Source organism: Bicyclus anynana, chromosome 9 (genome assembly GCF_947172395.1).
Source record: "Bicyclus anynana chromosome 9, ilBicAnyn1.1, whole genome shotgun sequence".
Classification (NCBI taxonomy): Eukaryota; Metazoa; Arthropoda; class Insecta; order Lepidoptera; family Nymphalidae; genus Bicyclus; species Bicyclus anynana.
In genome coordinates this window covers 13757421-13779807 of record NC_069091.1, presented here as the reverse complement: position 1 = coordinate 13779807, position 22387 = coordinate 13757421, and the positions used below count along the sequence as shown (strand labels likewise).

At 37.4% G+C, this 22387-nt stretch overlaps 1 protein-coding gene across 3 annotated transcripts in view; it reads right to left on the bottom strand.

Moving 5' to 3' along the window:
* Window positions 1-2220: 2220 nt before the first annotated feature.
* LOC112053241 (cytochrome P450 4c3) overlaps window positions 2221-22387 on the bottom strand; it is a 45665-nt gene continuing 25498 nt past the window's right edge. The window contains exons 1-9 of one of the 3 annotated variants that reach the window (XM_024092611.2): window positions 17573-17875; window positions 10797-10906; window positions 9950-10040; window positions 8294-8479; window positions 6639-7018; window positions 5919-5987; window positions 5292-5460; window positions 4206-4385; window positions 2221-2490 (exon numbers count right to left, since the gene is read on the bottom strand). In XM_024092611.2, coding sequence (XP_023948379.2) covers window positions 2333-2490; window positions 4206-4385; window positions 5292-5460; window positions 5919-5987; window positions 6639-7018; window positions 8294-8479; window positions 9950-10040; window positions 10797-10906; window positions 17573-17747 — 1518 coding nt within the window. In that variant the 5' untranslated portion in view covers window positions 17748-17875 and the 3' untranslated portion in view covers window positions 2221-2332. Of the gene's footprint in view, window positions 2491-4205; window positions 4386-5291; window positions 5461-5918; window positions 5988-6638; window positions 7019-8293; window positions 8480-9949; window positions 10041-10796; window positions 10907-13907; window positions 14187-17572; window positions 17876-22387 lie in introns of those variants that run through there. The other 2 variants (XM_024092612.2, XM_052883389.1) reach the window with 2 other exon arrangements.

The following is a 22387-nucleotide window of genomic DNA, read 5'->3' as shown; positions in this document are numbered from 1 at the left end:
GCCCTCGAATTTGATACTCAGATAGCAATATTCGAAAAAAAAAATTTTTTTCACCTCGAGTCTATAGCGTCTCACAGTCGTGTTGGTTTTTTTTAACTTCACCTACCTATCTAAGAACATTTGTGTTGTCAAGAGAAATCTAATAATATCTTAATAACGTAAATCCGTTCCGCGGTTTAGAAGCTATGAGGTATTATACAATATTACATACTTACATCATCATCATTATCTCCTCTCAGAATGAGAGGGGTTAGGCCATAGTCCACCACGCTGGCCTAATGCCGTTTTGCAGACTTCACATACGCAGAGAATTAAGAAAATTCTCTGGTATGCAGGTTTCCTCACGATGTTTTTCCTTCACCGTTTGAAACACGTGATATTTAATTTCTTAAATACACACATACAAGATACGCGCGAAAAACATAACCCTTCTTGCAGTCGGGTAAAAATAGCCCGTCAACCCGCGTTGCAACAGCGTAGTGGGTCTGACTAAGCTCCAAAACTCATCCTAAAAGAAGAGGGCGGCCGGGCTCTATAGTGGGTTGTTAAACATTCTGATAATAGGTTTTTTACAAAACGGAGGTCCTGATAAATTCTTTTACCACAGGAATGGGACCTGTGCGCGTGAAACAGGGCGTCGGCTAGTGAAGTATAAAGTTGTTAAAAGTCGAAATAAAACGATTTACTCGTAATTGTAGGTAGTTTTTAATTGAACTTCCAAAAGTAGGATATACTCGCACCTGTTAGAACGAGGGTCTACGATAGCCTTACTTCATTTTTGGAGGCTTTTTGTCAGCGTCAGACTAATTACATAAGGATTAGTATCGCACCGAAATTCACAACGAACGAACGAACGAACAAATCTTAGGTTAAAATCGTTAATCATGTATATATCTTATACTAAGCTAGAAGTTGATCACGTTCGTCGGTTTAAAAGCTCCGTAAAAATACCTTTTTGTGTAGTTGAATGGTGTAAAAACGGTCAACACCGTTACACCATTCAACTACGAACGAACATGATTGCAGCAACTATAAAACACCGATTCTATAGAGACAGTTTTTATAATCGCATTAGATTGTTAATCATGTACTTTGACTGAAAGTAACATCTAGCGAGGCAGGTCCCTATGTAATTATTCTGAGTTATCAACCCATGCTCCTAACATAAGTACGACAGCACAGTATGGAGTTTAGACTGTTGTGGGTTTGGTTTAACAAGTTTCAAGAGTCCAGATTCTCATTTGTTCAAGTATAAAAATTGTTTTTTTGGATATTTTCTACGGGGTATCATGAGGAATTATATCTCCAGTTGCAAAACTCTTAGCTTTGCGGCAACTTTTTACTAGAGACCCCTTAAAGTGACATCTTTATCTGTGTTCTTGAAAGGTTTCCGCGAAGCGAAGACAAGTGACTGCGAAAGCCGAGGAATATATTAAAAATACGTTATCATTTGGACGGTAGATGGTCCGGATCCTTGAAACTTGCACCACTCAAAGCCAAAGTCCAAAGATCGTGATTGACTGCAGTTTGATGCTTACTTTATGACGTCTCGGTAATAAGCTGCAAAAAGTACGCTAAAATCAAGACGCGAGAAGTGATAGCGGATGACTGGGAGATGAGGTTGCGCGTGCGGGGTGATGGCCTGCTACCGCGCCCCTACGTTACCGCTGATACCTAAAATTTCGTATTGCGCAACTTAAAGCACGATGTTACGAAACGACAAAGTTTGCATCGTACTGTTCCGGACTTACTTTTTTTTAGAAGCAGACGAACTTTCACCCTTAGTAAAATGAGGTACCTACAACTATCGCAGTCTTAGTCCACACTAGCGGACGTCCGCGACTTCATCTGCGTGAAAGTCGATGTAAACTTTTAACTATCTCTAGCCTAGCCCTACTCCACCCCTAACCTACCCCTACCCTCCCTACTCCCTTACCCATTAAGGCTTCACACGCGACGGAAGTTTAAAAAATGGAGTAACTTCTCCCAACATTTCCCTTCACTGCTCTGCTCCTATTGATCGTAGCGTGATGATATGAAATGATATGAAAGTATACTATAACCTGCCCAGGAGTATGAAGAACAATTGTACCAAGTTTCGTTAACATCCGTCGGGTGTCACACACAACAATCCGTGTTTCTTTATCGAACATACAGACAGACAGACGAAAATTTTACTGATTGCGTTTTTGGCATCAGTATCGATCACTAAACATTCCCTGATAGTTATTTTAGAAATATATTTCATGTACAGAATTGACTTCTCTATAGATTTATTATAAGTATAGATAAATTGTAAATAGTAATAATTAGTATAAGTAGCATTAGTTATTTATCTTGAACAAAATTTGACATAGATAGGGTCTCTAGAGCGCAGCACGAGCTCACTGACGAACACGATGTCTTTGTGCCTAGTGACGGGCTCCAAGCGATACTTCCGCAATATACTGGACACTAAAGTCTTCATCTCTAGCATGGCGAATTTTTGACCTGAAACATGAATAGGGAATGTATTTTTGAATCTGTGGAATATACACCACTGTTGTAACCATGAAACACTAAAACACACCAGATTTCAAACTGGCAAATAAATTAATTATCTCGAAGGAGTTCGTTCGTTAGAGTTTTCCATTTTGTACGTAGGTAGTAGGTACCAGTGCTTGAACTAACTGCCCTAGTTAAAAACAAGCAAATTGTGCAAGCCCCTGAGATGAAACATAAGATAGGTACAACAAGGATGATGTGATGAATAAACATTTTTTTACGAGCCTGACTATGTATGTAGGTACCTACCTACTGAAATCTCTTGAGCGGGATTCTTTAGGTAAAAGGGTAGGTCACCTACACCTTTAGTCTATAAAGGATATCTAAAATATTGTGCAGTTTAACGCGCGATGTTCAGTACAGTTCGCGCGGCGAGAGTTTGGCTTTGACCTTCGGATGGAGGGGATTACTGCGCATGGGTACTGTCACGCACACAATACTTTTCCTTTTTTATGTACCAGGTTGGATATTTGAGTGGGTCAAAATTCATGTATAGTGATAATAATGCTAGAAAATAATACGAAGTAGATAAACTTCTTCATTTATTAAAACTATTGATAGTTATTTTACATATTTAAAATGTTTATACAGAGTTTTTGAATCTGAGCTAATTTACTGACTACTCTATTTAATTTAGAAACAGTTTCCGTTTTCATTACCTGCAAAGTCTCTATAGTTTGGTTATTTTCCGACTGACTGAGTAAAGAAGCAACTTCCTCAATCTTACTTCGAATTTGCTTCAATGAATCGATACATTCGTCAGCTTCTTTCTTTAAAAAGCAATTCACGTCATATATCATTTTCCGTGCTTGCCTTTTTAAAACAATGTTTTTTTTACGCATTTTTAAATCACTTTTTAATATTTAACAAAAAAACTTAAACAAACAAACTCAACAAATAATAACAATCGACAACAATTAACGAAAATAGCAATTCATTTGTGAACGTGATTGTACAACAGGAGTGCGCGGTACGTCGTTTCGGTGCGAGAGGCAGGTAACGACTGGAGCGCCAATCAGAGCACCGCGCACCCGCCCCGCACCCCGCTAATGCCCGTTGATACCCAATTTCTGATTTCTGCGCAATAACGGTCAAAGCCAAACTCTCGCCGCGCGAACTGTAACGTCATAAAGATTGCATCCGATAATACCTAGGCGTAAAAGGTAAACAATTAACTGTTGAATGTTGAGTCAAGTAGCAATTCTCGGAATAAAATCCCTCGGGTATGAAACGTTTAAGCTCACCTAAGCAGTTCCTTGGCCCAGCACTTAAAGGTATATATGCGTAGGGATGTCGGTTGAGGCAGTTCTCTGGAGAGAATTTCTCGGATATGATACGCTGTAGCTCACCTATGCAGTGCCTTGGCCCAGCACTAAAAGATATGTAGGCGTAGGGGTGTCGGTTGAGGCAGTTCTCGGGAGAGAATCTCTCGAATACGAACACTGGAGCTCACCTATGCAGTGCCTTGGCCCAGCACTAAAAGATATGTAGGCGTAGGGGTGTCGGTTGAGGCAGTTCTCGGGAGAGAATCTCTCGAATACGAACACTGGAGCTCACCTATGCAGTTCCTTGGCCCAGCAATAAAAGGTATATAGGCGTGGGGATGTCGGTTGAGGCAGTTCTCGGGAGATAATCTCTCGGATACGAACACTGGAGCTCACCTATGCAGTTCCTTGGCCCAGCACTAAAAGGTATGTAGGCGTAGGGGTGTCGGTTGACGCAGTTTTCGGGCGAGAATCTCTCAGGTACGAAACGCTCAGGTTCAGGGTATAAGTCCTCTCGACGGTGTAAATCATATATATGGATTTGAATAATCGAATTGGCTGGTACTGTGTAGCCTCCTGGAACCAAATCAAGTTTTATGACAGAAATAACTAATAATAAAAACAGTAATCGTTGGTTACAATGGTTCTGTTAAGTACCATAACCCAATTATTTATTCCTTCTTCTTTAAGTGCCCCTCCATTAATGAAGGTCGGCGGTCAGCTGTATTTCTCTTTGTTCATGGCTAGGTGGAAAAGTTTTTCGACTGTTTTTATGCTAGTCCACTCCCTTATGTTTCGTAGCCAGGACTTCTTTCTTCTTCCTACTCCCTTTTCCCTGCAATCTTGCCCATCATAATAGTTTGAAGCAAACAGTATCTATCGTGATACAGAATATGTCCGAGGTACGAGATCTTTCGCTGCTAATATATTGCTGCTGCGATATTAGAATTAGACAATTATAAATCCAAAAGTACTTCCTTCTACTACCTTTTCACGTCAAAACAGCTTAACTGATTTATTTGAATTTTGATAGCTACTGAGATAAATGGGACCCTGGTGGAGAATATGGGTTACTTTTTTCCCATAAAAACCCATATTATCTGCGGGACTTGTAAAAAACCAAATTTCACGCGGACGAAGACACGATCGTGTGCCAGTGAGTTACTAATATAATATTAATAGCGGACGCCCGCGACTTCGTCCGCGTGGAATTTAGTTTTTCACAAATCCCTCGGAAACCATGGATTTTTCCGGGATAAAAAGTAGGCTATCTACTAATCCATGCTATAATATATCTCAATGCCAAACAGCTAATTCGGTTTAGTAGTCGAGGCGTGAAAGAGTAACAAACATTCATGTCATCAAAATCATCAGTTTTCGCAATTTCGGGAAACTATGGATTTTTTCGGGATTAATACGTGTAAGTTTTTTCGTCTCTTTTCTATGTGTAGTATCTACTTATAGATTATAGATTCCACAAACCTAGTTCCACATCCTCCGTCACATATCTTGCTATGTAGTGCACACTGGGATATATTCTCAGCGACTCCTTGATGCAGCACTCCAAATACTTCATCTCCTTGATATCCTCCATTGTGGCGGGCCGGTCGGAATCTCCAAATATTGATTTCATTTCTTGGTATATTTTCTCCTATGTGAAATTTGAAGCAAAAAGAAATCAAAATCCCATAAACAAATTAATGTTTACAACTCGTGGACACGTTTCAATTAACTAGGAATATGTGACAGTTTTTTATGTGCATTTTAGGAGTATGTTAACAGTAAAGCAATTTTGTAAAAGTAATTGGATATCTACGATCATTACTTTCGGAGCTACAGGGCCATATTTGCGGCACTGCCACGGATCCCTGAAAAACGCCCCATACAAATTGGCACGAGTTAATGACGTCGTTGATCATAGTGATCGTTCTAAGCTAAACTATATCGGCCAAATATCTATACAGGTTAAACTCGAAACCCGTTTTTTATAAGGAGGGAAGTTTGACTCAGATAGTGATAGGTTACAGTTAGTTAGTTACATTTAAATGGGCTGTTATTAATGATTTAAGTTGGAAACTTATCTATGTAGAAGTTTTAATCTTTTCTCACCTGTATTTGTGGTTCATCAGCTAATCTCATGATGAAAAATGTTAGTGCCATTGAAGTCGTGTCGTGACCCTATAAACACACAAATTACACACGACTATAATATTATTGCCTTTTTATTAGTCCATTTTAGAGGTTGACGTTATTGTTGCGACTACGTGAGTAATGCAAAGCTTTTGACAGGTAGGTATACGTAAATAGTACCTACTTACTTAGATACGCAATAGATTTGCCAAAATAAATAATTGTACTTTGGTGTTAGGTAGTACCTATTTGAACTATAAAAAGGTTTATAATCATCAGACATTGTTAACTCTCTCTCCTTTTATATTGAGGCCAAAACCCCCCCCCCCCCCCCAATTAATTTTGATACAGGGCCCCCCAAGGCACGCTACGCCACTGGGTGGTAGTGATACACAGTTGACGCAAAAATGCCTATCTTGAGTACTCCGTTATTAACGAATGAACTTTTGTTGTACTTTTGTTTTTGTACAATTTGTACTTACACATTTGTACTAACTTTGTTTTGTACAAATAATTATGACAGTGAATTAACTTATGTAGAATGCTACCAACTTTTGGGCGCACGCTTAACCAGGGATAAAAAGAGATTGTGGATTACCTACATTTTACTAATTTTTGTTTTCACACGCCCCGGTAACTACGCCTCTATTGAAAACATTGAGCTCGCCACGGCTAACTCTCCTACTACGTATCACTCACCCTGAACATAAACGTATCGACTTCTTCCCTAATCTCTTCATCATCAATACCCCCTTCGTTCTGGTTCTGGATCAACAAATCCAACATAGCGAGGCGACCTTTCTTGTTGGTTTCGTCATCGTAATCCAAGTTCAATATCGAAGGATTCTGCTTCAAATACGTTTTCCTCTGACGAATTACGTCCCTCGTGAAGCCATGCAGATCTTTTAGAATCTTTTGCTCTTTGCGGGCGTATGAGGTGAACTGGTAAGTGAAATCTACGAATAGCCATAGTGTGCAAATTCGTCGGACTAAAATGGCTCCAAGGTTTTGTATTGCATCGAAATATTTTGCAGACAACGCCTGTATGCCTTCATTCATTGAGGTTCCCATTGCTGTTTCTGAAAATAGCAGGATTTTTTGTGAGAGGAGTATTGAGCTACATACTAGGACTTCGTCCGCGTGAAATTCAGTTGCTAATTCAATGTTTTTTTTATTCAGGACTAGCGGACGCCCGCGACTTGGTCCGCCCTTTGTCCTCTTTAATCCAGCCTTTACAGTAGAATCGCTATAAAAATTGAGTAACTTCTCCCTTATTCCCAACATTTCCCTTCACTGCTCTGCTCCTTGATCGTAGAGTGATAAAAATATAATTTTTATGTATCGTGAGTAATATGAAGAATAATTGTACCAAGTTTCGTTAGAATCCGTCAAGTATTTTTTATAACGACAAGACAAGACAGATTGTCAAAAAAATACTGATTGCATTTTTGGCATCAGTATCCATCACTAATCACCCCCTGATAGTTATTTTAGATTATTTCATGTACAGAATTGACCTCTACAGATTTATTAGAAGTATAGAGTATAGACACAGAAAACATAATATGGTATATATAAAAGTAGCATAGGAAGTTTGACGGCCTCCGTGGCGCAGTGGGATGCGCGGTGGATATACAAAAACGGAGGTCCTGGGTTCGATCCCCGACCGATTGAGGTTTTCTTAGTTTGTCCAGGTTTGGACGGTGAGAGGCTTCGGCCATGACTACTTTCCACCGCACGGCACGTACCGCCAAGCGATTTAGCGTTCCGGTACGATGTTGTGTAGAAACCGAAAGAAGTGTGAATTTTCATCCTACTTGTAACAAGTTAGCCCGCTTCTATCTAAGATTTCATCATCATTTACGATGAGATTGTAGTCAAGGGCTAGCTTGTAAATTTAAGAGAGCAAAAAAAATATGAGACAGTTGTGTTTTTAATTACTTCCACGAAGCGAAGGAGCAGGTTTTTAATATAAGCACAAATATTCTTATTATACCTACTTAGTAGTATAAGAGACGCGATAGCCTAGTGAATATGACCTCTGCCTCCGAACCCGGAGGGTGTGGGTTCGAATCCGGTCCGGGGCAATGCACCTCCAACTTTTCAGTTGCGTGCATTTTAAGAAATTAAATATCACGTGACTTAAACGGTGAAGGAAAACATCGTGAGGAAACCTGCATACCAGAGAATTTTCTTAATTCTCTGCGTGTGTGAAGTCTGCCAATCCGCATTGGGTCTGCGTGGTGGACTATTGGCCTAATCCCTCTCATTCTGAGAGGAGACTCGAGCTCAGTAGTGAGCCGAATATGGGTTGATAACGACGACCTACTTAGTACAAATATAAACGAACTTACTACACACTGCTTTGAGCGTCATGTTACTGATAAGTTTCCCGATGTCTGTCCTTTCGTTGCTCACTTCTGCCTCGACCTTTTTGAGGAGTTCCTCTGTCTCCTCCTCGAAGGTACGAAAGAATCTCCGCAGGATATTGAAGTGAAATGCTGGAGTGAGCAGTTTTCTCCTGCGTTGCCATTTTTTACCTATTTCAGAATTAATTATGAAATTAATATTATACTTATGTATCCTTTCAATCCTAATTTTCGGAGGCTTAGTCCCTAGATTGGGCCTAATTAACTAATTTTCTGATATTACATATAAGCAGATAGTTATACTTAATTTATCTAAAAAAAACGAACACTTTTAATGATCATATAGTCATACTATGATCTTACTAGGTACAATAATTTATTTCGGATAAGTGTGAAGCTATACAATAGTTATTAGCTTTACACATAACCGTAATAAATTAACTTTTTTTTGCTATTTTTACTATATTCTTTATGCCCATCGGATAAGATTTGTAGCTCAATGTAATTTTATTACTGACTAGCTGACGCCGCGCGGTTTCACCCGCGTGGTTCCCGTTCCCGTAGGAATACTGGGATATTATATAGCCTATAGCCTTCCTCTATAAATGGGCTATCGAACACTGAAAGAATTTTCCAAATCGGACCAGTAGTACCTGAAATTAGCGCGTTCAATCAATCAAACAAAACAAAAAAACTCTTCAGCTTTATAATATTAGTATAGATTCTTTTTTTATTCAGCGTCATGAAAGATTACATGCAAGCCGACCGACGAGGCCCATAACCTAACTTATGACAAACGAACTAAACTTATAATTATGACGTGTAAGTTGTTCTGGCGATAATTTGCGACTTCGTTTCTTATGACGTGTAAGTTGGGCAACTGTAGGAAGTATGTGACGTAAAACCCGGGTCACTTTGTTATCTGATAAAGTACGAAATATACCTACTATTTCGTAATGTTGCTTCAGCAGTATTACGATCATTTGACTTGCGCAAATATATAGGTCACATCTTGAGAAATATTGTCCTAATTTGTTGACGTGGCTACATGTGGTTGCTGCGACCTTTAGGATACACCATATCTTACCTATATTACTTAATCAACAAATAGGCCCAAGGACTATTCACTATCGCTGAATGATTCTGAGCCTTCTTAATAAGGCTTATTGTTAGCTACCAAGTCTCAGATCCGTAAGTCGTCACTGGTTACATTTTTCGAAAATTTCTGACCCTTTTTACGAGATCTAATAATTAGCGACCAAGTCTCGTATCCGCGTGTAATCACTGACATGCACTGTTCAAAGACTTTCGTCTGTAATCACAGGAAATTTGGACAAAAAGATATCGCAGTTTCCCGATCTTCGGACGCTACTCGGTTGTTCACCTGCTTCCTTTAGGTATTTACCTACCTATTGTGAGCAAAACCATTGTAGGTAGGTACGTAATAAATACTTATACCTAGAAATATATATGTAATTAGCAGACGCCTCGTGGTTTCACTCGTGTAGTTTTCGTTCTCAGGAATTCATCCATGAGAGAATTTTTCAAATCGGTTCAGTAGTTTCGGAGCATATTCAATGCAAATAAACAATCAAATCTTTCCTCTTTATTTTATTAGTATATACTATAGGTATGTTTTACCGTAACTAGTGAGCAATCCTTCACCCAGCCATCCTCTCAAGAAAGTGTACGGTTGTTGCTTCTCGATATATTTAGTAGACGAGAGGATTTTCTAAACAATGAATAAGAAAATATAAATGGAAATTACTAATGGTCTAAAAATTATAATTATGATGACTTTTATTAAAGTGACGTCATTCTTAAACTAATATTTTAAGTAGTGGCATAACATGCATTGTCTGTATCTGAATATGGGGGAGGCCCAAATAAAGCGTATGAAGCTATCATACGTTTTATTTGGCCTCCCCCAAATTAAGGGTAAAGATTTCTGGCAAAAACTGTGATTTAACCCATGTAAGATACTACGATGTTTCCAACTTCTGGGCGCACGAAACCCAGGAAAAGAGATTGCTTTTTTTGACTGTTGTCATTTGTGAAGTGAAAACTCTAGATTGTGGATAATATTTTACTAATTTTTGATTTGACACGTATGGCCCCAGTAGTCCAGAGACTTTGATGAATGAGGAATGATACCTAATTATTGATACGGCGGTAGCAAGGCTCTTGATTTTAAGGATGGCGAAGCAGTTTATTCATGCACATTAAAATTTAGGCTCAGATTATTCAATAAAAGGCATTTGTGTAAATGTAAAAGGTCTAGAGTCCGGACCGTTAATTTAATACAAGTGTTTTAAGTATACCTAACTGTTTACATGTTTTTTATGAGATGTCATGAAAAAACCTATCTCCTACGACATGTAACACTAATTACCTGCTGAACTTTGTCCATTAGATAAGTACCTAGTTAAATAATAATTAATACCTACCTATCTACTTTAATTTTCCTATATCTACGATATAATCGTACCTCAATATCATTAGGGTTATAGATGTTAATAGCGACAATGTCCAATGCACCAAATCCAACGACGTCTCCGTATTTTTTGTTCAATGTTCTCAAATAGATGAATAATTTATCTGAAACAATTATGAAGAAATATAAACGAAGGATAGTATGATGTAACTGGTGAGCGCGGGACGATGTTAGATCAGCGTTTCCCAACCTTTTTCAGCCACGGACCCCTAGGAAATCAGACACAGTTTCACGGACCCTCTTAAATAAACAGTGTCCCGGTCATAGCCCGAGCACCGTGGGTACTTTAAATATTGCTTCACCTGTAGTGTGCGAAGGCAGAGCTGGCAAACAAAATAAAAAAAACATATGCAAGTAAGTTTGCATCATTTCTAATATCTGTGTTAGTTAGTCTCTCATCTGAGAAGAAAAAAATCTGCTCGCTTTAAGTAAGCGTAGCGATTACGAGATATTAGAATTTATGTATGGTCCAGAGACAACACCGCGGACCCCACACATATTCGCCGTCCCCTAGGGATCCGCGGACTACAGGTTGGGAAACGATGTTGTAGACCAATTCTACACACACGACCAATAAAACACAAAACGCGTGATGGGACTTAAAACTAGCGAGTATATGACGAGTAACAGAGACGAATGGACATTGGCATATTTTGCCGACCCCACTTAAGTGGGATAAGGGAATGGCGATGATGATGATGATGATGATTAAAACTAGCGAATTTAGAAAATAATATCCAGCTCTGAGGATTTAAGTCTATACTCAAAGAAATAAGGTTGCTATTTACACTTAAACCGTAGAAGTGGCAGATTTGACGACTTGCCGTCAGTGGACTATTGAATTTTTGCAGCCAGGTAATGCCTTAAATTGTGTCAATAAAATTGCAATTTTTAATATTTTAGTATACGACTGTACAGGACTAAAATATTAAAATTATCAATACATTTTCTTTGTTTCTGTAGAAAAAAAAGCTTTTTGGGAGAAATTTGCGGCTCCCGCCTACTTAGCCTACCGGTAAATCCACCGCAAAACCGTACGCCTTAATTTATTTTATTCATACCATCAGTCTTACTGATAGTTTCTTTAATATTTATTTTAAACGAATTAGTTAGGCAGATAAACTCTGGGAATGACTCTCGTTAAGAGTCGTTAGCCCAAACTTCTGGTAGTCCCCACTCGGATGGGTCAAGGATACAAAAAATGCGATTGGTGAGGATGATAATTTAGACCCCTATATACGATTATGTAGGTAACTGTACTCCCGAGGTACCTGAGTATATATTGCGGAGCCCTTTGGACTAAGGTTGTCTTGCAGGGGGCGACTTTTGAGAGCTGTTCCCCAAAAGGCAAAATGTTATTGCCGTAAGTATATTAAGGCAATTGCACAATAATTAACAAACAAAGCACACTGGACGCTGAATGGGTGGGTAACAATAATACTAGTTAGTAGGTAGGTAGCATTATCAGTATATAGATCATCATCATCATTATCAACCCATATTCGGCGCACTGCTGAGCTCGAGTCTCCTCTCAGAATTAGACGGGTTAGGCCAATAGTACCACCACAGATTAAGAAAATTTTTTGGTATGCAGGATTTCTCAAGATGTTTTCCCTTCACCGTTTGAGACAGTCATGTGATATTTAATTTCTTAAAATGCACACCACTAAAAAGTAGGAGCTACCGGAATTGGAGGCAGAGGCCATATCCACTGGGCTATCACGGCTCTATTATATACTTATTGCAAAATCACTTTTGTAAAACGAACGCTCAGTGGCTCAGATATTATGAATATCAAGAGTCAAGGTGGAGGTACCCTTTAAGGTAAAACATAAAAAAGAAAATCTACGTAAAACCTTTTACAAAGTCAGACCGTCGAAATCCATTCTTCAAACCGGTATCATGGGAAAAGTTTTTTTTTAACGGTCGTGTCAATTACACCTACAAAACAAACAAAAAACCCACCTACGCCAAATAAATACGAGAATTTTATTAAAGTCAAAGTCAAAAGTTCATTTCATATAAATAAAGGTCCCTGCAAAAAAACATTTATTTCAATTATTACGAGTATCCACAGATCAAACAGATAGAGTTTACGAAACAAGACGGTGTCGTAGCCGCTCCAAATACAAAATTCAAAAACGAATACAATCTTGAGTCAGTACGACACGGAACGTCGCATCAGTCATTTTCAATATTATTCAAGAAGAAAAATGGCGTCATAGGTTCTAACTATTCACAAAAACTTAAGAATTAAGATGGAGTATTTTTTTATTGGTAATTCATTATTATATTAATTTACGATATTGTTGTTAGTGTTAAATTTTTAAATAGAAATTATGGAAAAAGTTTGTTTATGCGGATGTCAAGAAGACTCTCAAGGGAATGGAACTATGCGGGCGAAACCCCGAAAATAAGTAATACTTCTTTTTAATACTAGTATAGAAAAATATAAATGCGAATTTCTCCAGCTACTGTACGCGGCACGCGTTTCCTTTCGAGTTTTTTTTTAAATTTATTTGGGTTAACCACAGATTAAATACAAAAAAAAAGTACTTAACATTGAAATAAAAGAGTTCGAGGCGACGTCTTTGTGAACGCTTGAAGTAAGTATACACTGTTCCTAGTAAATACTAGGGGAATATAAAAAAGAACTGTGATTTTTCAAAAGTAGATGTATAAGGGTGGTTTTCCACCAGAGATGTGCTTCGCTACGTTGCTATGGATGCGTTTGATATCCACCAATCATATTCATTGGTGCACATAACTTAGCACTGGTGGAAACGGATTCAACTAAGATAATGATTTTTATAGAAGGATGCGTGCTATGGATGCGTGCTATGCTTTCCTACTATCGATACATCGCATCGAATTGCATTGTAGATCGAGCTGCGCATTGTTCTCGCGCAGCTAGTTATTTTGCGGTTGTGCATCTTCCTCGCACAGGAAACGTGTATTGGTGGAAACGGTCACATATTTTCGTAGCGTAGTTTTCTCATCTTGCAACATATCTCTGGTGGAAAAGCACCCTTATACGTAGATACAGTGATTTGTCCACACACGTTACGTGTTAGTGTGGCGGTAACATTAGATAACTTAACTTACCATGAGGGATTAACGTCTCAAGGGTATTCCCAACTAAAGGCCAATATGTTGGCCCTGGAACTTTGGCCCGTAACCTCCCCCGCCTGCAAAACCTTTCGTATACACTCAAACTAACCACCAACAAAACGAGCACATAAACTATGAACATTGTATATTTGTTGTCTTGTTGTTTATATAATATACCGGACTAAAGGTAATAAATATTTTATAGATGACAATTACTTTAATTTGAAGTTAATTCAGTACCGCAGTCTTTATCGGTCTGCGCGTGTAGTGAATGTTATTATACATTTTATATTGTACGTATACAATATAAAATGTATACTAATAAACATACTTTACATATTTATCTTTATTTTATTTTAAGCGTGCGATTGCGTTCGCGTGTTGTGTTACTAAAAAATTTTAAATCTATTAAGTTGTGTATTACTAGCGGACGCCCGCGACTTCGTCCGCGTGAAAGTCGATGTAATCTTTCAACTACCCCGGTCCTACCCCTACCCTACCCATTAAGGCCGCACACGCGACGGAAGCTTACAAAATGGAGGAACTTCTCCCGTTTTCCCAACATTTCATTTCTGCTCTGCTCCTATTGATCGTGGCGTGATGAAAAGTAGGTATACATATATCTGCACAGGAGTATGAAGAACTATGTATGTATGTATGTTACACCGTAGCGCCTAAACTACTGAACTGATTTTATTGAATGAGGTTTCAAAAGATTCGTAATAATATAGATTGAGACATAGGCTATATAAATTAAAAAAAAATATAAATGACGGAATTTAAACAGATTCTAACGTCAAAAAAAACTGAGATAATCGTCACTAGTTTGGTATCAAAAGAAAGGTCTTCGCGAGCATATTACAAATATGTATTTATATAAAACAATGTTTAAGTGAAAATATATCTTTATAATGCGATCGTAAAGTTCGCGCGGACGGTGGTAGGTACATATTAGGTAGGTAAATATTGCAGCGCTAGTGTAGATCCGATCAGGAAACGGAAAAGTATTGATTAAAAAATAAAATTTCAAAAATATAACCCGAATACGTAAAAAGTGGTCTAAAAGAACGAAACAAGAAAATATTTCAGATCGTAATTGAAAAATGCATAGGAACAAAAATGGTCATGGCAGAGTCGTGGTCGCACCCATTATATACCTAGCATCCGATCGAAAAACGGAAAAGTGTTAAATGAAAAATAAAGTTTGCATAACTATAAGATAAAATAGAAGTGTTCCTGGCATATCACATTAGACCGTATACAGTGACCGTATACGGTGCGAACACCGTGACCATTTTTGTTCTAATGCATTTCTCTATTTAGATCTGAAATATTTTCTTGTTTCGTTCTTTTTAGACCACTTTTTAACCGACTTCAAAAAGGAGGAGGTTCTCAATTCGGTCGGTATTTTTTTTTTTTTTTTTTATGTATGTACACCGATTACTCAAAGACGCCTGGACCGATTTCAAAAATTCTTTTTTTGTTTGAAACGGTATAGTCCCCATTTGGTCCCATTGCCATCATGACAAGATCTGATGATGGAATCCTGGAGAAATTGAGGGGAACTTTCGAAAATTATATGGGTGTCTAGTGTGTTTGTAAACTTTTTCATTTAGTACCTTTAAGAAATACAAAGTTATGAAGGTTTAAAATCGATCTGATGATGGAGCCATAAAACAGACGAGGGAACTCCTTGGCGATTTACAGCAGTTACCTTGTGTTTGGGCTTGATTAATTTGTATTAATGAGAACTTTCCACATAGACAGGTTGTGACTCTCATTTAGGGGTTTGGTGATGAAGACCAAGGACAATTAAGGGAATTCCTTAACAGTTTACAGTAACTACCTTGTGTTTGGCCTTGATTAATTCGTATTGCTGAGAACTTTCTACCTAGATGAGTTGTGTCTGTTATTAGGGGTCTGATGATGAAGACCAAGGTCAATGAAGGGAACCCCTTGACGGATTACGGTAGCTACCTTGTGCTTGGGCTTGATTAATTTGTATTGCTGAGAATTTTGTACCAAGATGGGTTGTGACTGTCATTAGGGGTCTGATGTATTCGTTTGAGATGAAATTTTACACTAAAAATTGAAAAATAATAAAAAATTTAATAAAAAAATACAACCGACTTCAAAACCTAAAAACGTACCCACTAAACTAAAAAGTGAAAAATAACATCATAATATGTTCTACCTGCTGATCAGTATGAAGTCGGTGCTTAGCCGGTGTTGTCTTAATTTAAGCCATTTCTGACAGGACCACATGAAACAACACTGTCTGCAAAATCTAAATCTATAAGATATGCTCACATGGCTTGAATTAATACATCACCGGCTTAGCACCGCCTTCATGCTGATCAGCAGGTAGAACATATTATGATGTTATTTTTCACTTTTTAGTTTAGTGGGTACGTTTTTAGGTTTTGAAGTCGGTTGTATTTTTTTATTAAATTTTTTATTATTACGTAGCCTTTTACGATAAACACAAGATTTACGAGACAGTAAACGCGTGAACTAAGTGAAGAATAAGGAATGTTAATTTTTTCACGTTTTTCAAGTTAGTCCTTCATCTAGACCAGGGTTTCTCAAAGTGGGGTACGCGAACCCCTAGGGGCTGGCCTTTTGACGGCAAGGGGTTCGCGACAAGATTTACGTAATGGTGACTTGATCACTGATACCGAGTAAGTGTTAAAGTTAAAATTGTCCAAAATGACTCCTAACATTGAATCCATTTGCGACAAGAAACAAGCCCATCACATTAATATTACAAAGACATTTTTTATGTGTTACCTTTTATTCAAATTTATTTACCTTATTTTCTTCACAGTCAAATTTATTTTTTTCTTAGGGGGTGGTTCATTAGTTAGTAAGGAGTTCGCTGTCACTTGGAAATTTTAACAGGGGTCCGTGGAGCCGAAAGTTTGAGAAACCCTGATCTAGACTAATCTCTATAATCAGAATAAATAATAACTCTATAATCTTTTGAACATATAATTACGAAAAGGGCGCATGTCTGAAAATTTCTAATGTGCAGGAATTAAAAAATAATTATTTTCCAAACCACTGCTCAATTTCTTGTTACATATTGGTGTTAATTATCCTTCGAAAATTTCTAATATTATTTAATTTTAAATTAATCTAAATAATTATGTTATTTAGATATTTTATATTTGTGAGATGTATGTACCTACTGAATATCCGACATGTGCCGTTTTCGAAATTGCATATTCAATTAATCATCACGCATGCAGTCACTTAACATCTTGTGATTTCGCAGATAAAAGATAACTCGTTAAGATAGATAAAAGATACATAATTAACAGTGGCGTAGCGTGTCTTGGGCCCTGTATCATAATTAATTGGGGGCCCCAAATAAAGGGCACTTACAGAGTTCTCACAAAAAAAAATGTTCACTTAAAATAAATATGATAGTAACTTATCAGTGTAGTTATGATGTTTCCAAACTTTTGGGTGCACTTTTAATCCGGAAAAAAGGTTTTTTTTTTACTTTTGAAACTACAGTATTTTTTATGATTTTTCCCTGGAAGCTCCAGATTAAGTGAGAACAGTGAGTGACCGGTGATTGAACCGGGGCCCCAGTAGTCATTAGCTAGTTAGCTAGTAATTAGCTAGTTCATTGATTAATTTGCACTACTTGCCTTGTGGAAGAATGACATTCATCGAATTTCCCATAATCGGCCAATATCTTGGACCAGGTATTCTAGCCCTCAGTCTACCTCGTCTGCTATAGTTATGGTACAAACACATTACTACAACGTATAGAAATAACACAGTTGTTAACACTATAAACAACATTGCTGCGTCAGTTCTCATTAGTTACTATGAGAAATCACAAAATTAGTACTCGTAAGAGATCAAATATGTAACGTAATAGAAGATAGATAACACAGAAAAAAAGTTAAATAAATAACGCATCGCCACAACTATTCTGAACTATGGCCTTAATGTATCTGAGCAATGCAATGAAGTACAATGGACTGCTATTGTTAGACAACAATTTATATATATAAAAGCGAAATACCACTGACTGAGTGTTCATAAAGTTGAAGGTACGTTCCTGAAAAAACGCGTGGTTACGTGGTTAACCAAAACCACCCAACCATCTGTCTGCATCCATACGCACGAAGCGTTTCGGGTACTCATTTTTGATCCGCACTACGAAGTTATGGAATGCCCTATACTACCCGGCTTCCGTTCCCTACTATCTAAAGCAGTGGTTCTCAAAGGTTTTTTTTTCCCATAGACCAATTTCAAAATTTAGCTGGTTCCGGTGGACCCCCTGCTACTTTTCTACATAAAATTTTGCCTTCCGAACCGGTGGTAGAGCCAGTACAAACTCCGAAATTTCAAAAATCCTTCTAAACTAAGTTAACTAAGTAGTTTGAAATAAATTAATTTAGAATTTTAAATTTTTTATTGATTGTCTTCTTTAAAATTAAACTTTTTAATGTTACCAAAACCAGCCAGATACAAATGAGATTTTATTACAAGTTCATACAATTTAGGTAACTCCTCATTCGGTATGTTTGTAATCACTATGAAACCAGATAAATTTTCGTTGACCCCTGCTTACGAATTGTAGACCCTAATTTTTTGGGGACGCCGACGTAGACCCCCAAGGAGCCCCCCGTGGATCCCTGGGGGTCCACCTGGACCACTTTGGGAATCACTGATCTAAAGCATGGGTATATTCTAGTGACGGCCTCCGTGGCGCAGTGGTATGCGCGGTGGATTTACAAGAGGAGGTCCTGGGTTTGATCCCCGTCTGATTGAGTAAAAAGGCCGGACAGCCTAAATTATTGAGGATTTTGTGTACATCAGTATTAATAGGTACGACAATGTTTTTTATTTTATTCCCACACACACTCGTCGTTCGCTCATTTGCTAAATGTAAAGCCTAACAAAATCCGGACAAGCCGGACACCGTTTGTTCCGGCCGGACACGAAATAGAAAAGCCTAACTATGTCCGGGTTTGGTTTATCCGGACACCAGGCAACTATAGCCCCATCAAACTACTGCGAGTTGGCGGGCTTAGGTTGATAGTGTAATTTTTTTTTAACATCCACTAATGCTAGCCACTCACCGTCCATTAAATCCACGTGCCTGCAGCGCTAATCAGTTATCTTTGGAACAGGAAGAAACTTCGTTCTTAAAAGGCGTTCCAGGATAGATTTCCAGGATATACAAATACAAAAAAAAGGACTGACAAAGTCGCGGACAAGAACACAGTCTATTTATGTTTACGTACCTATCAGTTTATAATAAAACCGCAAAGGGTCAGTGTCCGTAGATGTATAAATATACCTAATAAATAATATTACAGTGAAAGCATAATTAGTTAGGTTAAGACTGTGACATAAATTATAAAAATATATAAAAAAATCCGGACAAGTGCGAGATGGACTCGCCCACCGAGGGTTCCGAATATACATAAATAGTTCAGGAATCGAATTGCGCAGCTTTTGCCGAGCTTTTTAACCGACTTCAAAAAAAAGATTTCGCTTTTAAGAGCCAATTTTTGTTAGAGTTATGTGTTCCCACCCTCTACCGGCTAAACGGTTTGCCATTTATAGAGTTTATTTATTTATTTATTTTTTTATTTATTTGTCCACCAGTGACTGTCGCAGCATTTACACAAATACAATCTAAAAAAAAAACACAAACACAAGAGTTATAGCTGAAATTAAAAAACGCACTCGGGGCAAGAAAATCCCAGGATGTAGGTTATCATGTCGTTATCAGTATTTGCATTTGCATTAATTAAGGTTTTAAAGTGCTACTTTAATCTACGGAACCCTACAATGCGCGTGGCCTGACACGCACTTGGCCGGTGCACGCATTTTTTATTTAAAATATTCCCATACATTGTTTTTAGAATGGATTTCCATGCATGACGGTTTTAAATTTGTAAAAAGTTTTAAGTGATTTTGTTTTTAGTCTTACCTCATATCCAATTAGGTACCTATCTTCTTCTTATATCTTTAGGGTGTTTTAGGTATATTCATACACTTGAATACATCTACCCTAATTGTCGTGACTTTTTTGTAAGTAGGGTGACTTTTTTGTAAGTAGGGTGACTTTTTTGTAAGTAGGGTGACTTTTTTGTAAGTAGGTACATTTATTTTAAGTTTAAACATATCCCATTGGTTTTTAGGGTTCCGTAGTCCACCGTCCGTCAGTGTTGTTTCTGGATAGGTACGTGAAAAAACTCACGTAAGTAGGATATACTGTACATCTATATCTATATACCTACCTATAATAAATCTGTAGAGAGGTCAATTCTGTACATGAAATATTTATATTTCCAAAATAACTATCAGGGGTGATTAGTGATCGATACGCAGGCACAGAAAAAAACACTGACTGAGGCCAAAAATGCAATCAGTAAAATTTTTGTCTGTCTGTATGTTCGTTATAGAAAGAAAAACTACTCAACGGATTTTAATGAAACTTGGTACAATTATTCTTTATACTCCTGGGCAGGTTATAGTACCTATACTTTTCATCACGTTACGATCAATACGAGCAGAACAATGAAGGGAAATGTTGGGAAAACGGGCGTTCGCTAGTATTTAATAAAATTATAAGGAAAAATATAAACTAACTACCTACCTAGCAATTGCTATTTAGAGAGCTCGACAGAGAGAGAGAGAGAGTTAAAAAAACATATAAAACGTAATTGTATCTCGAAAATTGCATAAAAATATAAGGTATGACAAAAACTGTGTTAACTCGGCTAATATATATGATACCAATATAAAATCGGACCAGTAGTTCCGAAGATTACCCAATTTAAAGAATGTTACAAACTTACAAACTTTACCTCTTTATAATATTAGTATAGATTAGTAAGGTAACTCAGTTTGTAAAAACTAGGAAGCTGAAATTCACTATTTGAAAACACGTCTATAAAATATTTTTTTTTTTTTTAAAAGAAGCTTCATACCCTCCTCGCATGTAAAGTGAAAATGTTTTTTTTCTTGTCTATGCCATAGTGTGTGAAAGTGATAGTGTGTACCGCTATCGGTATTTTTGCGTTATAAGATTTAAAGTGCTTATTTATTACACTGCGCATAGCCCGACACGCACTTAGCGGGTTTTTTATCCTTTTACGGAATAAAAAGAGAAGCTTTTGGATCACTTTTTGCAGTGATTTTGTAGGCACGTAACATATCTAACAGTATAAAATCGTCGACCTAGCGTTAATCGTGAGCCTCACTTCGCGATCGTAAAACTAATTTAATTGTAGCGAAAATACCTAACTGCTTTTTTTATTAGGTAATTATTTTTTTCACTAGAATTACCTACGCAACGTTTTGCTTGACAAATCTATACTTTTAATAAAACTGTAATAGGTCAAATACCATACATTGAAGATATTTTGAAAATTTTTGTTGGAGGACATTATAATATAATCGATATTGAAACCAAAAATATATATTTTTTAATTTTTTGTCTGTTTGTCCGTATTTAAAATGTTGACCGGGCATCACGCCGAACGAATTTCAATGAAACTTGGCACGATTTGAGACTATAATACGTAGACGGTTATAGGATACTTTTAGTTGCGAAAAATAAATTAGAAGGGGGTGAAACACAGGTTGAAAGTTTGTATGGAACATCATTCATTTTTCAATTATATTTGTAAAAATTGGTGTACCTACTAAAGAATACTAAAAATAATGTCATTAAAGGTTTTTCAGAACTCTATATGTTTAGGATTCCTTATAGTAGTAACTAGTAGTTCTATATTTTTAGGGTTCCTTATAGTAGTAAGTAATAGTCTCTGTGCAAAACCACGGACAGAGAGGCGGAACTATAAGGGTTTCTTGTGGACTATGGAACCCTAAAAAACACCATTTAATGGCCAAAATTAACGCGTGTCCTTCTCTTTATTAATATAGGTATCTCTAGGCTTTATTAAGAAAAAATCAAAGCAAATTACTGTTCTACGTCGCGTAATACTGGCCGAGGCTTAGCTCAAGGAGACCCTTTATCACCTTTACTATTCAATATAGTGTCATCTAATACATATATATAGTCAAATAAGAAGTCCAAGCATTTAAAACATGCGTACCTACACGTAGTAGGTAAGTTTTACATATTTATAAGTAGGTACTTGCTTTGCTACAAACCAACTATGTTGTAAGTACCTAAATGTACCAGTTAGGAATATTCCATTTTGTACATTGCCTACCCTAGTTATCGCCCTGTGAACGACATATATGAGGGACGCGAGGAGGGGGAAGCTCACGTGTAGTAACGTCTAATGAGATAAATGATCTCGAGACCACGAGACCAACTAAAATACTCGGTTTTAGATAGCGATGTCATGGCGCTGACCTTTGTGATGTGACATCAACGTAAAGGCCTAGGCTTTGATTTTTTTTTAATAGCTAACTGCCTAATTCAATATTAAAGAGTTCTCTTAATTGTCCTTGGTCTTCATCAC